The sequence below is a fragment of the Diplotaxodon limnothrissa genome, linkage group LG11 (genome assembly GCF_057381915.1).
Source record: "Diplotaxodon limnothrissa isolate DT_005_m linkage group LG11, D_limnothrissa_male_GT1.1, whole genome shotgun sequence".
NCBI classification, from domain to species: domain Eukaryota; kingdom Metazoa; phylum Chordata; class Actinopteri; order Cichliformes; family Cichlidae; genus Diplotaxodon; species Diplotaxodon limnothrissa.
In genome coordinates this window covers 12410023-12425495 of record NC_140606.1, presented here as the reverse complement: position 1 = coordinate 12425495, position 15473 = coordinate 12410023, and the positions used below count along the sequence as shown (strand labels likewise).

The 15473-nt window shown below is 41.4% G+C and overlaps 1 protein-coding gene across 6 annotated transcripts in view; it reads right to left on the bottom strand.

Annotated features, from left to right (window-relative positions):
• Positions 1–15473, bottom strand: part of plecb (plectin b) — a 113562-nt gene that overhangs the window by 39095 nt on the left and 58994 nt on the right. The window contains exon 1 of one of the 6 annotated variants that reach the window (XM_085366211.1): positions 12825–13241. The exons of the other annotated variants lie outside the window; for them this stretch is intronic. Coding sequence (XP_085222337.1) covers positions 12825–12840 — 16 coding nt within the window. The 5' untranslated portion in view covers positions 12841–13241. Of the gene's footprint in view, positions 1–12824; positions 13242–15473 lie in introns of those variants that run through there. 6 annotated transcript variants of the gene reach the window in all.

The window sequence follows — 15473 nt, the reverse complement described above, 5'->3', positions numbered from 1 at the left end:
ATCAAGACTTGCAATTCAGCTATTTTACACTAAGTGCCACCATACTGGTACCTTTCCTGCCGTCCGTGGCCTTCAGCATCCCTTGGTAGTAGCCGTCATCTGAAGGCACCCTCTCCCTGCCAAAGCTGTCAGAGGAGAAATTCCTGTACCTCTGCTGCTGAGAGGTCATTGTCGCCGTTTGTCAGGGCACAAAATAATATTCCTAAATGATAAAATATCCGTGGTGATCTTCCCCTTTGACAGGATCTTTTGCTTTTTACTTGTATCTATCCCTCCAGCGCTACAGTTGGTCCCAGAGTAGGCAGTCCTGTGGCCACAATCTCTTCTTTTTTTCTCTTCTTCTTCTTTTCCTCTCTTAACCTCCTCGCTCCCTCACTGGGTTCGGCTCTGCCCTTCTCTTTCCTCCCTATGTGGTTTTTTTTTTCACTCCCTTTTTTCCTCTTTTTCTGCTGCTCACTCTGTTCCCGCGAATGGTGCCTGTGGGCTATGACGTCTGGGCCTGTCCTTATGTGTGATGTGCAACTGTGCATTAGCGGTGGCCCTAGTGTGTAGAGGACACTCTACACACTAGTAAGGTTTGTGGGTGGGGCTCTAAACACACGCCTACCTCTTGCAATGTGAGGCAGAAAAAGAAGAAGAAGTAGGAGAGGCGAGGTGTGGCAACCTGCATGTACTATTACTTATTCACCCAACTTGCGCAAGAAAAGACACACGCACATGCACACACCCCAGCTGAGTAAGAGGACGCAATAAAGAGCCATAAAAACTGATGCTCATGACCTTTTATGCTTAAGAGTGAATTAAATGTCATTTAAATGACTAAAATGTCCAACAAGAGCCTAAAAAGTAAAAGAGAATTTTCTGAGTATTGTACACACATCTCCGGTTAATCATTATTTATGATTCATGCTGTCAGTCACTGTGATGTAAAAACAGTAGAGATGAGGGATGAAATAGTTTTGAGAAATGCTCTCATAAACCACGCCCTAAACATCTCAGATTTACTGAGAGATTATGACTCCATGTTTGAATGTGCCTGTGCGTGTAATTATTTTCTTTTTCACTACTGGTGACGGAAAAATACATCCTTTTGTTTATTTAAGTCTCCATGTAGAGCATGAAGTGCTGTCAAGTGTTGTATTTCACACTTCTAATCAAACAACACGTCTGTCTTTTCAATTCTATTTCAGGAATCAAAAAGGTTTTTTTTTTTTGTGTGTGTGTGTGTGTGTGTGTGTTGGGGGGGGGGGGGGGGGGGGGGGGGTACTTAGCCAAAGTAACCTCCTTTTCTCAGCTTCACTACACATTTTCTGCTGTATTTAAGGGAACAAAAGATGCATTAATTCCTGCTGTATAAACTAAATGATTTTGCCAGGCAACAAGAGGTTTTTTTGAACAGCAAATTTCATAAAGCGAGCGAAAACATCCCTCTTTTTTTAAGAAAAAAATAGAAAAAGAAGTCACAGGTAAAAATGAATTCTCTTTGACATTTTTTTACTCCAAGTTCCACTAATGTCACTCTGCTTTATCGCCCTGTGGCAATAACTGGAAAGCAATTATTAGAATACACCCTAATGATAGCGCCACAGAAGACGCAGTACAGTTAGCAAAACAACACAGTAATACTGTAGCGTTAGAAACTATGAGGTAAGACTGAAGCAGCAAAATGAGTGGGCCTATTAACATAAGCAATGTCATATTTACTTGATCATGTCTTACTTATTAAGAGGATGGTTTCATTATTGATTACTTTAAAAGTAACATACTATCAGTATGTAGTTTCACAGAGTTCCAGCTCTGTGTCTAAAGTTCCACAATTATCAGTTGATCAGAAAACTTTAGACCCTGTTTTCATAACAGTCCCCTATAGAGTTGCTGTACTATGTGCTGACAGCTAAGCTAGAGGCCAGGGTGTGTCTAAATCCTGCCCCCCTTCAGCCTAAGGTTGGTTATATATCCCATTTGCCCCACCATGGCTGACATCACTTTATCAGGCATCTGAAAGTACATATTTTTTCTTCAGTGTAGTCAGCATGGCCTGTGTGGACATGCAGGCACTTAATGTGTCAGTGTGGGTGTGCTTGTTTGGAGGTGTGTGTGTGCAAGCGATGCCTGACTCATTTGAGCCCTGCTAGCAAATTTGGAGACACACCTTTCTAGTTTCTACATTGTCTAGGCAAGCTGCAGAACTAAGGTGCGGTATGTGGGCAGGTAATTAAATCTGAAACAGGAAAGGAATCCTATCAAAGGCAGAACGTGCTGTGAAAATACTCAAAGGATATGATTTTGAAATGGATGGAAAAAGGTGTTTTTCATCTCCTAACACAAGTTAGAAAAGAAATTGATTTACAGTTGATCTGAGATGCAGAGGAAACGGTAGATGGTAACAGATATCAGTGACGATCTGGCGGGCAAAAGCATACAAGCACCTACTTGACCTGCATTTCTGTCAGTGCGCCCCAGGGTGGCTGTGGCTACAATGTAGCTTGCCATCACCAGTGTGTGAATGTGTGAGTGAATGGGTGGATGACTGGATATGTAAAGCACTTTGGGGTCCTTAGGGACTAGTAAAGCGCTATATAAATACAGACCATTTTACCATTTACTCTCACTGGAAACACTATAGCAAAGGAGACCCAAAGGAAAATGGGCGAAAATGTGGAACATCTTAGTCCTTAGATCTTTCCTCTAAAAAGGAGGCATATCATTAACGTCTCAACATGCTTATTACACTGCTCCTTCATCTGGCTTCATCAAAAACCAGATGGAACACTTGGGTTTTTTATAAGAACGGAGAAAGTGTGGTGAAAATATAGAGAGTTGCTTTTTTTTGATGACAAGTTTGATGATGGACTTGATAAGGGCAGTGGTCATAGTAGTCCCGGATGCAGTGTTGCTGTTAGCATGACTACTAGCAATATAGTACAGTATCTGCTATTCTCTGCCATTAAGATGAGGCTTAGGCTGTCTTTTGTATATACAAAAATCAGACACAAATAAGCTAAACTAAATTTGGGAACATGGTACATATCATGCCTGCATGGTCTGTCCACGACCTGCATGTTAGCATGCTAATGCAAATGCAAATGTTAAATTTTGATTAAAATGTATTTTTGTTATTGATTTTAATTAGAATTTTGTGCATTGTTTTATATTTTTCTGCTATGGTCTTTCTAACCATGTGTTAAAAAGTGCTTTACGAATTAAATTTAGCATTATTTATTATTGTGCATGCTGATATAGCAGAAAGCACCACTAGCATGGCTTTTGACCCTTACTCCTTTTACCACTAATATACTGTATCATCGTGGAAATGGTTTGGTATAATTATCATAAACACATGTGACAACCAATATAATGGGGTTAGGCAGTTCTGTGTGCTAGTGGTCCTGAAACGCTAACTTTGTGTCTTTTAATTAATGGTTGTGTCATTTTAGTTTTGCCCTGTTTGCTATCCTCTCTCTATGCCTGTTTTTCCTCCCCAATGGTACCAGGTTGTTACATAGCTGGAGTCTTGATTTATAATGTTGAAGGCTCCTTGTTTTACAATATAAGTGCCTTGATATATGAAAGTGAACTGAAATTAATAAAAAGAAATCTGTATTTTCACATATATAGATGTAGCCTCGCCAGATGGTGAATTCAAACCCAGGACCTTCTTGCTGTGAAAACTGAAACAGGACCATCACACTGGATTTATGTGCTTTTAGCTGATCCCTGTGACACCGCTAAGCCTTCCACCACTTAAAACTACAACAACCTTCATTTAAGCACTATGGAGCAACAAAGCAAAACAAATTAGAGGACAAAGGAATTCTAGGAATGTGTCATTATGGTCTTTTCTAAGTGCTGAAGCGCAGGGAAAAATAAGGGTTTAGACAGAGGGAGGACGTGGCGTAAATGCTCTTTTGCACAATATTATTACTAGATATATTATATATTATTATTTTTTTTGCACTAACTTGTCTTGTAGCACCTTGGTTCCTGGAGGAACGTTGTTTCGCCTCACTGTGTATTTTTAAACTGTATATGGTTGAAGTGACAATAAAGTTGAACTTGGACGCACAACACCTTTCTTTGCAGAGGATGAAAAAGCTGCGAAACAAGGTTTGCTCCAACAGTTCAGGTTACATGCCTCTCTATCTCTCTCTCCCATGTTTCTCATCGTTGTTTTTAACCCCATGGCTGAATCACAGCAAACGCTATCTCATATTTCTGATACGGTTCGGATACATACAAAAGTCATCAGTGGCATGACCATCCTTCAGAAGGTTCTGATTCACACAGATCACAAGCTGTATTATCCAAGCTGCATACTGAGTACATGACTCAAACATTTAGGCAAGCAGCACACCAAAGCAAACACACCTTAAACCTGCTTAATGTTACCTGGATGAACTCCTGTAAACATTCAGTGGAAATAAAAAGAAAAAAAAGACATAACACAAACTATCTGGCAATTTTAAAGTCATGGAAAACTTATGAGAGCACTAACTTTATGCTATCAAATCCAGTGGTTAAATTGGCCCCTAAGTGTGATAAATGCTGTATTTCTAATCCTGTTCTATTAAGTGAAAACTGAAAACTATGACCAGAGATATCTGTATATGTTTTTACATTTTTACACTTTACATCTTTATTCAGATATAAACAGATGTTATGCAGAAGTTAATGATTGGCAATGTAATTTTAAAAAGCTACATTACACAAGTAAGACCCATTCTAATCACAGTTAGTCATAGCTGTGCTGTGACACACCGTACAGTTATCACTGCCAGCCATCATCAGCCTGACAGCAGACTTTGGATGATGTTGTCAGAACCAGCTCTAGTGATGAAACTCCAAACCCAATTTAACTCAGACTCAACAGGCCTTCAGATTAGCCACGGCAGCTGAGGTTTAAAATAGCTCGGTCCTGAGCTTTGCAGGAGTCTGTGGAAAGCACCGCATCTGGGGTCATGTTACTTGTTAATGTGCAATTCTGGTGACTGAGATGTAACTTAGTTGACTGACTGGCACGCGGCGGCTAACGTTTAAAAGCAGCATGTGTCTCCCCCTGCAGGTCACAATGCAGTCATTTGGCTGACAATGTACACATTAACAAAAGTACCTGAAAATGTTTCAGATAAATCAGATAAATAAAAGTTAAATAACACAAGATAGTGTAAATGGAACTATTTAAATTCTTGGCAATCATATAAAAAATGTAACTGAGTGTAAATCAAAAAAACATTTGATGATTGTCAAGAAAATAAAAGATTTTTTTTAAGTACTAATCGGCTGAAATTATTTTTAGGAATTAAAAAAGAAAAACAGTCAGTATCACATGTGGTATTTCCATCTGCTAAATCACCCTCAACACTTTTTTGAAAATGTGGAGAGAAAAAAAAAGGGAACTTGAGAGACGCTTCTATGACAACATCCACAAATATACAGCACTGTGTTTCTCAGTGGTAACTATTACTGAGTCTTACTCATGGGTGTGTTTTTAGGCAGAGACAGAGGGGTTTCCCATAACTGACTATTTGACGAAAGGAAAACGCCACCCTCGCCTCACATGACACTTTGGTCCTCCACTGGCTGAAGGTAGTGAAATATTCTGACCACTAGATGGCACCAGAGTACAACCACACCCACCTGCTTTACACTACATTCAGTCATCCACCCATTCACACACTGGTGATGGCAAGCTACATTGTAGCCACAGCTGCCCTGGGGCACACTGACGGAGGTGAGGCTGCCGGACACTGGCGCCACCGGGCCCTCTGACCAACACCAGTAGGCAACGGGTGAAGTGTCTTGCCCAAGGACACAATGACCGAGACTGTCGGAGCCGGGGCTCGAACCGGCAACCGATTACAAGACGAACTGCCAACTCTTGAGCCACGATCGCCCATAGAGGGATGGACATGGTCAGCAACAATACTCAGCTAGGCTGTGGTGTTTAAATGATGCTAAAATTTGCTCTAACTGTGCCAAGGAAATACACCAGTACACCACCAGTATGATCCTGAGCTGCTGAAACAAGGCAGGATGGATCCAGGCTTTTGCATTGTTTCTGCCAAATTCTTACCCTAACATCCAAATGTGACATTAGAAATTGAGGCTCCGTTAGCTGAAGGAGAGGCAGCTGGTGTGGTCTTCTGCTGCTGTGGCCCATCTTCAGGGTTCGACATATTCTGTGTTCAGAAATCTTACTGCATATCATAACCTTGGTAATGAGAGGTTATTTGAGTCACTGCTCCGTCCCTATTAGCTTGACGCAGTCTGGCCATTCTACTCTGGCATCAACATGGCATTTTTGGTCAGAGAACCACTGCTCACTGGATATTTTCTTTTTTTCAGCCTTCTCTCTGTAAATGCCACTAGATCAGCAGTTTCTAAAATACTCAGATACATTACAACTCAGAAGCATGCCACATTGAAATCACTTAAATCACCTTTATTCCACATTGACATACTCAGAACTTCAGAGGGTTGTTTTGACCATTTCTACATTTCAGTTTCTGGCATATGATGAGCCACATGTACCTGAGAAAGTTTCCAGTGAGTGCAATCCAGAGAAAAGAATGAAATAAATCAGAGGTGCCAGAGAAATCTCTGAAGTCCAGAAAACAATATTGCAGCCCTATTCAAAACAGACACTTTAAATTCGTGCAAACAAATTACTCCATGGATTCAGGAACACTTCAGAAAACTATCATCACTGAATAAAGTTCATAACTGAATCCACAAATTAAACTTAGAAGTCTGTCTCACAAAGAAAATACATGTATGAACAAGATTCATACATGTCTTCTCTGGGCTGCAATAAGGTAAAATGAGGGAAACCATAGACTTCCCAGGGTTATCCAGGTTATTATTAATGTATAGATAGGAACCCAGCATCAATCATGGTGTCAGGATTCAACAGTGCACATTTGCGACATCTGCAAAAGAACCATTAATGCTTAACAATATAGGTTATGGAGCAATTCGAGCTGCCATCCAGACAAAATCTTTCATTTCAGCAAGATAATGCAAAGCTACACTACGACAGCATGTGTTTGTAGCACAACAGTCCTCATGCTCCAATGGCCTGAGCACTGTCCTGACATGTTACCCATCAAAAACATTTGACACATAATGAAATGAGGCTTCAAACTTTTGAAAAGCTAAAATCCAATCAAGTAAGATAAAGACGTTACGCCAGAGGAATGAGATAAGGTCAACATCACATTACACAGCAACAACAAAACACTTTTAGAAGATAAGAGCACAGGTTGCACGAGTTGCACAAGCATTTCCAAGTGTTATAACAGAAGTGATGGTGGGAAGTATTAATTGTATTGTTTTATGGCAGATGCATATGAAAAAAATAAATAAACACACACACACACACACACACACACACACACACACACACACACACATACATATATATATATGTCATTGCAAAGAGTCTGTAATTAGATCTGTTTCAAGTCATACAACTATGTTCATAATTGCCATTTTTGAAATATCTTCTAATTGCATCTGGACTTGAAATTTTTATGTGAAAGTAATTCCATAAACTATAAATGTAGTTTACCCCCAACCTTCCGTCAGTCTCTCTGAGCAGGACTGTCTTGTACCACCCATGGAACATTCAACACAATGAAAAACACAACACACCAAACTCCTCCCTACCGTGTCCTATAAATCGAGTCTCACCACTCACCTGTACAACACATCTTGCTGTACAGGTATCTGGTTCGTTCTCCATGCGAGCTCATCTCATGCAGATAATTCCCTCGCTCAAAGTTCCACATCCCAGCCATGCTGATGCGAATGGAAGTGTACACAGGTAGCCTTTTGTGTTTCAGGTAAACTGTGCCAGCTGGTGTAAATAGTGGAAACAGGAATGACTTTCAAACAGAAAGTCGTTTCTTTGAGGGGGGCAGGGCCCAGCCCAGTGCTGGGCTCTTTTAAGGACAAACACAATAGACAGCAGACTGGTAGCTCAACATAATTTTCATAGTTTAATTATGACGTCCTTTGACTTATTAGTCATTTGGTTGAGCATATCTGCTCCATGAGAACCATGACAAATGTAAAACTGGAAGCAAAAGCGCTTTGTTGCCCTACAGCCATCCATTTATCAGACTGTCACTCGTCTAGAGTCAGTTTACAGTTTGTACAAGCATTTAAAAAAGAGGTGTTTGTGCACCTGCAGGCACGTCGGTTTGTGAGACTATTATGAGGCTTCACTGCATCTTTAATGCTAATCCAAGATAGCAGACTAGACTTCTGTTGTGTTATGATTAGTATTTAGTCCAACTGCTTTAACCTGAAACTTTCGTCTCTCGCTGCTTTTTTCACCTTGCAAAAGCTGAGTTTCAATAGCCTGCATCTTGCCAGAATACAATGTATTTATTCAGATTAGTCCCCAGTGCTGTCTGAAAATCTTCAAGCTTAACAAATCCTAAGGCACATAATCCTGAAAGTAAATACAGTGAATATGCCCCTACCCATTACCGGTTTACTTTAGGATCTGGATATTTAGGACGGGACAAAGCGCAGTAAAATGTTGAAGGGAAAGTGCAGATCACTGATCTCTGACCCAGGACTACCTGTGTGCCAGGATCTTATCACACTGGACGCTGATACGGATACTTTCACTTGACCTCCTTGATTTTATTTTACAGGAAACTTTAATGTTTTGACATCAAATAAAAAGATAACGATAATGTTGACAGGGACATTAAGACCTTCACACTGACAGCTAGCATTTGCAGTGCCACACTGGATTCTTGGACTCTACTAAATTAGCATTATATGACTCACTGTACAAAATAACACTTGTTGACTTAATTCTGGGCCTATGAATTAATATATCATCTCAAACAAGCTGTTTTAGCTCCCTTCACTGTCCCTTTATCCACTTTTCTTTGAAAAAAAAAAAAGATTTGTATAGCATGTTGGTGACGCTTCTGTGCTATATGACAAAAAAAGCATAATTAATCTGCCTTAAGGAGGGGGTCAGATCATAGAAATCGTATTTGTTTCTATGATCCCTGTGCTGCTCATAAATAAATCAGCTCTATACGAGCTCCATCTGACTGTGTGTCTCATCACAGCTTGTTCATTATTCCCAGAGAACATGAGAGCTGTATCCAAACCGGCTTCCATAAGCCCCTAAGGAAAAAGTGTACTGTTTAATTTATGACTCATGCCCACTGGTTTACCAGCACCAACCACAATGGTGGAGGCCATTTAGACTTTTTTTTTTATATACTCACGAGCCCTGGAAAAAACAGACACATACAGACCCACACACACTGCTGTACTGTATTGTAAGTAGTAATTGGATTGCTCCAGAATAAAACTCCTGCCTGTTTCCAGGAAGAATGCTGGCTTTTCCATGAACCAAGCCAAAGCCATAACCAGAAGTCAACCATCACAGCCCACACAGCTATGAGAGGGCCCCACATGTAGCTCTAAACGAGCATTTGCTTGGCGATTGAATGTCATCCATGCGCTTAGCGTGTCAAACCGGATGTTACACTTCACAGCGTTCTGTAAAAACTCTGACACCTTCTGGGCGACTGCAGAAGAGTGCTGGAGCAAGAGCTTTCCATAGCTACAGCAGCTACATGTTACGCCTGAAAATTCTCAACCGATCATTTATGCAAAGCAGTTTAAGCAAATTAACAGTCTGGTTCCAAAACAGCCATCAGCCAATGTAAATAGTGCGACAGATCTGGGTTCTGTTGCACCATAAAATATATTCATCCTGATTTTGATTGTCTGTGTGAGGGCAGACAAACAGAGATGAAAGGTCAAAGCTCAGGAGGAGAATGCAGAGTGAGGCACCTTGTGTGTGACTCACAGCATTTTTCCCCCCGCCCCCACCCTTCTCACGATCTTTCTCCATACTGGTCATCGATGGAGTAAAATGCCAGCATCAGCGTTTCCATATCTGCACATGCAGCCTATCACGGTCAATAGCATAAGACCAGAAGCTAAATCACAAGTGGTCAGACCGTGTGGTGTCTGCTCTCACTCCTGTATAAGTGATAGCTCGAGCCATTGAGCTAGTGAGTGGATAGAGGACAGAGCTGTCATCATGAAGAATGGGTGCCAGTGAAAAATAGGACAGCTAAGAAAAAAAAAAGCCCCCCGATGGGTCTAGACCGAAGGGGACAGATCAGCAGGAAGAGCAGCTGCATTAATGCTTCCGTATCAAAGACAATAAAACATTATCCAAAAGGACATCATAGAGTAAATGTCAGGGCACATAACACGAAACTACAGCCAAAGCAACTGGGCATCAAATATTCGTCTTCGTGTCCTTAGAGTAGTGAGTCAACTTTGAAGAATATTACATTTTGCGTAGTGTTGTGTAGGTCAATGCATTCTTTAGTGTTGCCTAATGCCATTTTAGCCATGGGAAATGAAGTTAACGTTTGCTTTACGCCCTGCATGAAAGCATCTCGGCCAGCTTTCTTTTTCGAGTTGTCTCACAACAAGCGCTTTCCTTTTACTCCTATCTTAGACTGATAACATTAACACTTCCCATGAGCAAGAGCAAGATACCACGCTCTCTAACTTTAAACTTTATCATGATAACAACGATGAGCCATGGCAGCTAAACTACAGACACTTTGGAAATCACTCAGGACTACTAGTGACACCTTAGACATCTTAGAAACCTGGGTTTCGAACAGGGTTTGGACTGATCAATAACCAGACTTGCACAAGCATGTCTTAAAATTTAAGCAATTGAGTACTTTTGGGGTATCGTGTCAACAACGACTCGTGTAAAGGCATTGGATCAAACAAGATATTATTTAGTGTAGGACTGTATTATCTGTTAGCTGTTCTGTGCACACAAAAGCTACATTTATCCAGGATAAACCAAAGAAAAAGTCATCAAAGTGTTGACTCATGGATGCAGCATCTCTTTTGTAACACTGCTAGGGTTTCAAAAGCTACCGGCTGGTTTGGAAATTGGCAGTGCCTCAAACCAAGCAGGTGTACTGAACCACTACCGGACTTTTTTTAAAGAAATACAGGAACAACCTTCAGCAAGAACACACATCCACACTCAAAAACAGACAGAGACATATTGATCTGAAAGCAAACATGGCCCAACAGGTTTGGGAGGGGCCTTACCAGCAACTGAATTACCAAAACACTGCTCAGCTACAATACCGTGCAGCAAAAGAGCTTCTGTGGAAGTTCAGCTAGGTGGAGAAAGGGCCAGTACGCATCTATGTTGTGTGACCGGTCAGACCTACGTGTCTCAAGAACCTGCAACAGGCTTCTCATGCTGTCTGGGAAATATGGCGGTGTAAAACTGGCACATTATGGCCTGGTGGCACCTTTGACCTGTCACAACTGACAAATTTTCAAGGTTCCACATGACCTATACAGACAGTAAACATGCTAAATGTGAAGCTGCGCAGAAGAGAGTTTTAGGTTTAGTAATGTGACCTCTTCAGATCAGTATCACCAATGCAACAGAAAATATCTCTAGTAATCTCTTGTCAGACACAGAGAGGAAGAGATGAGGCAAATATATTTTCTGATATCTAGCTGCTTTACCCTGAAACTTTAGTATCTCACTGCTTTTTTGTGTAAACTTTGAAAGAGCTTCAATACCTTACATCCTGCCACAGTTATGGTTACTAAATGCCCCAAAATGAGCAGCCTGGGAAGAGTGGGTCATGGGTGGCTTTCCAGCATTAGTCTGGACAGAGATAACGTAAAGGGTGTGAAGAAACAAGCCTCGTGACAGGTGGGCCTTCATTAGGAGGGGGAGGGATGGCAGAGGCGTGGCAGGGACATTTGAAACTGCAGGGTCTCTCTGCCCCCCACCCCCAAAAAAAGATGTTTTCAGAACTTAAAATCACCTCAGTGATTATAATCATTATATCATCAGGATTTTTTTTGTTTATTAGGAAAAAGGATTTTGTTATGATTACAGCATCCTTCAAAAGTTTTATGACTTAAAAAAGACTGAAACAGCACATGATGACAATTCAATTTGTTGTATGGCAGGACCTAAAAAAAACAACTCAACAGGTGACATGGTGATATAAACAGTAGTACAAATCCAGGACTTTAGCTGCCACCTGCTGACATTTCTTAACAAAATGCGTTGGTATTGTGCTGGATGCCAACAGGTGTCCATGAATATGGAGACTTTGGAACAGGTGGACTTGTTTAAACACTCAAAAAAGGCAGAAGTTATCTTTTTAATTTTGTGGATTTCTTTCAAAATGTAATTCTAATTTAACTGAAGAGGATTTAGAGAATTATTGCAAAACAAAACATGGCGCAATGCTAAATGGGTGGATGAAAAAAATGTAAATTAAATGAATTACACAGAGCTAGTTTTACAGCAATGTGAAATAGCCAGGAGAGACCCACAACTATCTGACACACACAAGGGCACATTTAAACACGCTGTATGAGCCGCTGCTGATTGTTGACTTCCATCAGATGTCACAAGAGGTAATAGCAGGGGTGGGGGTACTACAACCCCCCTCCTCCCAAATTCTCACCCTCACCCTCCTTCACTTACATACCATCAAATAAATGAAAATACAGAAGGCAGCCAAGAATTTCCTCACAACAGCTCAGTCACACTGTGAACAACTATGAAAGGCAATCCATGCCGCAGTAGCTGTTTGTGATGGGAATGTGTGTGCCTATGTCCTGTTAGAGTGAGTGTGTACGCACAACAACAAGACATTACCCACTGCCTTTGCCAAAATCCCAACAACAGTCATCAGCCAGGAAGACAAGCACAGTTAGACACAAAGACACAACACAGAAACTTCAATTGTGTGACCTACCAGGTATGATCTTCATCTAAAAAAAGGTATGTGGAAAGAAGAGGAGGACAAGGGTGAAGAAAAAAACAACAAGCTGGACAGAGGGAGAATGAGGAGGACAAGAGAGGCGCGTGCTTGTTTGCCCCGACTGCCTTGTTTCTCCCTGGTCTTGAATTTTGACAGGCTGTGCCTGCTGCTTGAATCCGTCAGCCTGCTCTCCTTTGGCCAGGGGAGGAGGGATGACACACCAAGCCTGGGGAAGGGGGCAGGGGTGAGGGGTTCTGAGGGCTGCCAGGGGGGAGAAAGAGGGCTGGAGCTGACTGGGGGTTATAAATATCCACTAGAGCCAGATGATCACACAGTGCTCACACTTAGAAACTGATGGAAGCGCTCTGGCGGGACACTTGGCTGTTCTCGTCCTTTAGAGACACCCTCCACAAGCAAGCCCTTCCATCCCCCCTCCCCTCCCTCTCTTTCTCTCTCTTTCTCTCGCTCTTCGAGGATGATGGTGGGAACTGTTTAGGTCACACCTCTCACCCAGAAAACACATCACATGTCAGAGCTCTCTTAGGCTTAACATAATCAAATCATTTGAGTAGTAAGTAAAGTACTCATCCCAATTAAACCACAGGAAAGTGTGACACACTGATACAACCGAATACAAGCTGAATTTAAACACACAGAAATACTGCGGCTGGAAAGTCTGGCAGTAGATGAGATGGATTAAACTGGATCTTATTCAGTAAAACACAGTTTAGTGATGGATGCTCTAGAGAGCAAGGCTGGTGACCTCAGTGTTCATCCCCTTATTGCTGCGGGATCATATCAATGCACGATATTCTCTAAATATAGTAAGTTCTAATATATGCATTTGGCTTGGGCAATTGTAGTGCTGACGACTGGCTCCACTTCTCTACACTGCTAAAAGCAAACCTGTCTGGAGAGCAGAGTGAGGACTGCATTCTGTTGTGAAATGCTGACATTATGTATGGATGTTCTATAGTGAAATGAAAGCAGCTGTACTGAGAAACCATTGAGCAGAATTAGACAGGATTGCAGGAAATCCTTCATCAACAGCTTTAGGCGCAGCAATCCCAAACTCCTGAACTCAACAGGCTTTCTACACACACATGAATCATGTCAGGACACATGGCTGAAAGGTATTCTAAGCTTATGTCCCTGGGGAAAATACCAGTAGCCTTACTCTTCAACCACACTGTGTAGTGCAGATATTCATTCTTGTAAACAAGAATGCTCCTCCTCTACTCACTAAGCTGGTGAGAAAATACTGGATAAAATTAGGGTTTTATGAACTTTAAAATGAAGGCCAAACTCGCATCCCTCTCACTCAACTGTAGTCACATTAGTCTGGTCTTCTAATAAGGTCTAACATGCACCCTGGGAAATGACTAACGTCATAACCAGTTTGGCCAAACCCTCAATATATTCCACATGTTATCAATCCTGTTTCCAAAGTTTGGCCTATTGTGAGTTAACCATTACACTGCCACAAGAGATCCTCGATCCTGCATCACTCTCCAGCTCCTGCTATAGCATACCATTTAATCTGATATCAAGCACTCTGCGCACGTAAATGCGGCAATTCAAAGTAGCAATTTGAACGCACAAACAGCTGCTGGAATGGGATTCTGTTTCACTTTTCAAATAGGCCTCATAAATATTCACCTTTTGTGACTCCTGTTCTATATTTGTGCCATCATTTTTCCAAAAATTTGCACTTAAGCCACGAAGAAATCATCTCAGGTTTCATTTCAACATCCCTTAATGATCAAAATGTCTGTTTGGTCTGCAGGTGTCATAAATTTTGAAGTGTACTCCAATATCTTCTGAGACTCCGAACTAAATATCAGAAGGGGTTTCACAGGCAGAGTCAGCAGTTAGAGACATGCAACAGCTAAGGTCATTTACTTTGTTTTGAGCAAAACAGCACCGTGGGCCAAGCGGCAAAAGCGGCAGCAGGAGATTAAGTTGCCAGTTTGCAACACAGTCTGCTGACAGACGCCAAGAGTTTGTCTCTCACTTTTTCCCTAATTTTTTTTTTTTTTTCTTTCAACAGAGAGGTCACGCACATGAATCAACTCCAAAATTTGCAAATCGCCCGGGGTGAGTCACGACATTAAAATGAAGTGGCACCATAATGAGAGACACAGAGCTGAAGTTCACTGTAGCTGTTCATTTATCCAATCACACAAGTATGCACCGGGCACCATTTCAAAGATGAAAACATGGAAGACCCTCAGCGGCACGTCTGTGATGTGATTTACTCAAATTGTGCCTGGTGCCATGTCCGCGCCGAGTTTAAACAGTGTGTACAGTCCACACAAAAGTGCTTACTACTCAGATTTAGTTTAAGTGCATCCGGAAGGCCACATTTGATGAAAACTGTTACTCTGAAATTCAAACCAGCTTATAGTCGCTGCTTTGAAAGCAACATTTTTGTGGCATAAGTCACATTTCATTCAGTACGTTCCTCCTTCCTAGTTTCCGCATTACTGATGCAAAGTAAGCTTGTAACAGAAACTGGAGGAGCACAAAAGTATGCATACTTAACTGCAAAAATATCCAGTGATGAGCTTTGTCTACCGACTGCCACTTAATAAAGCAACATACCAAGAATACTACACTCTAGGAATAAAGGTAGTAGAATCA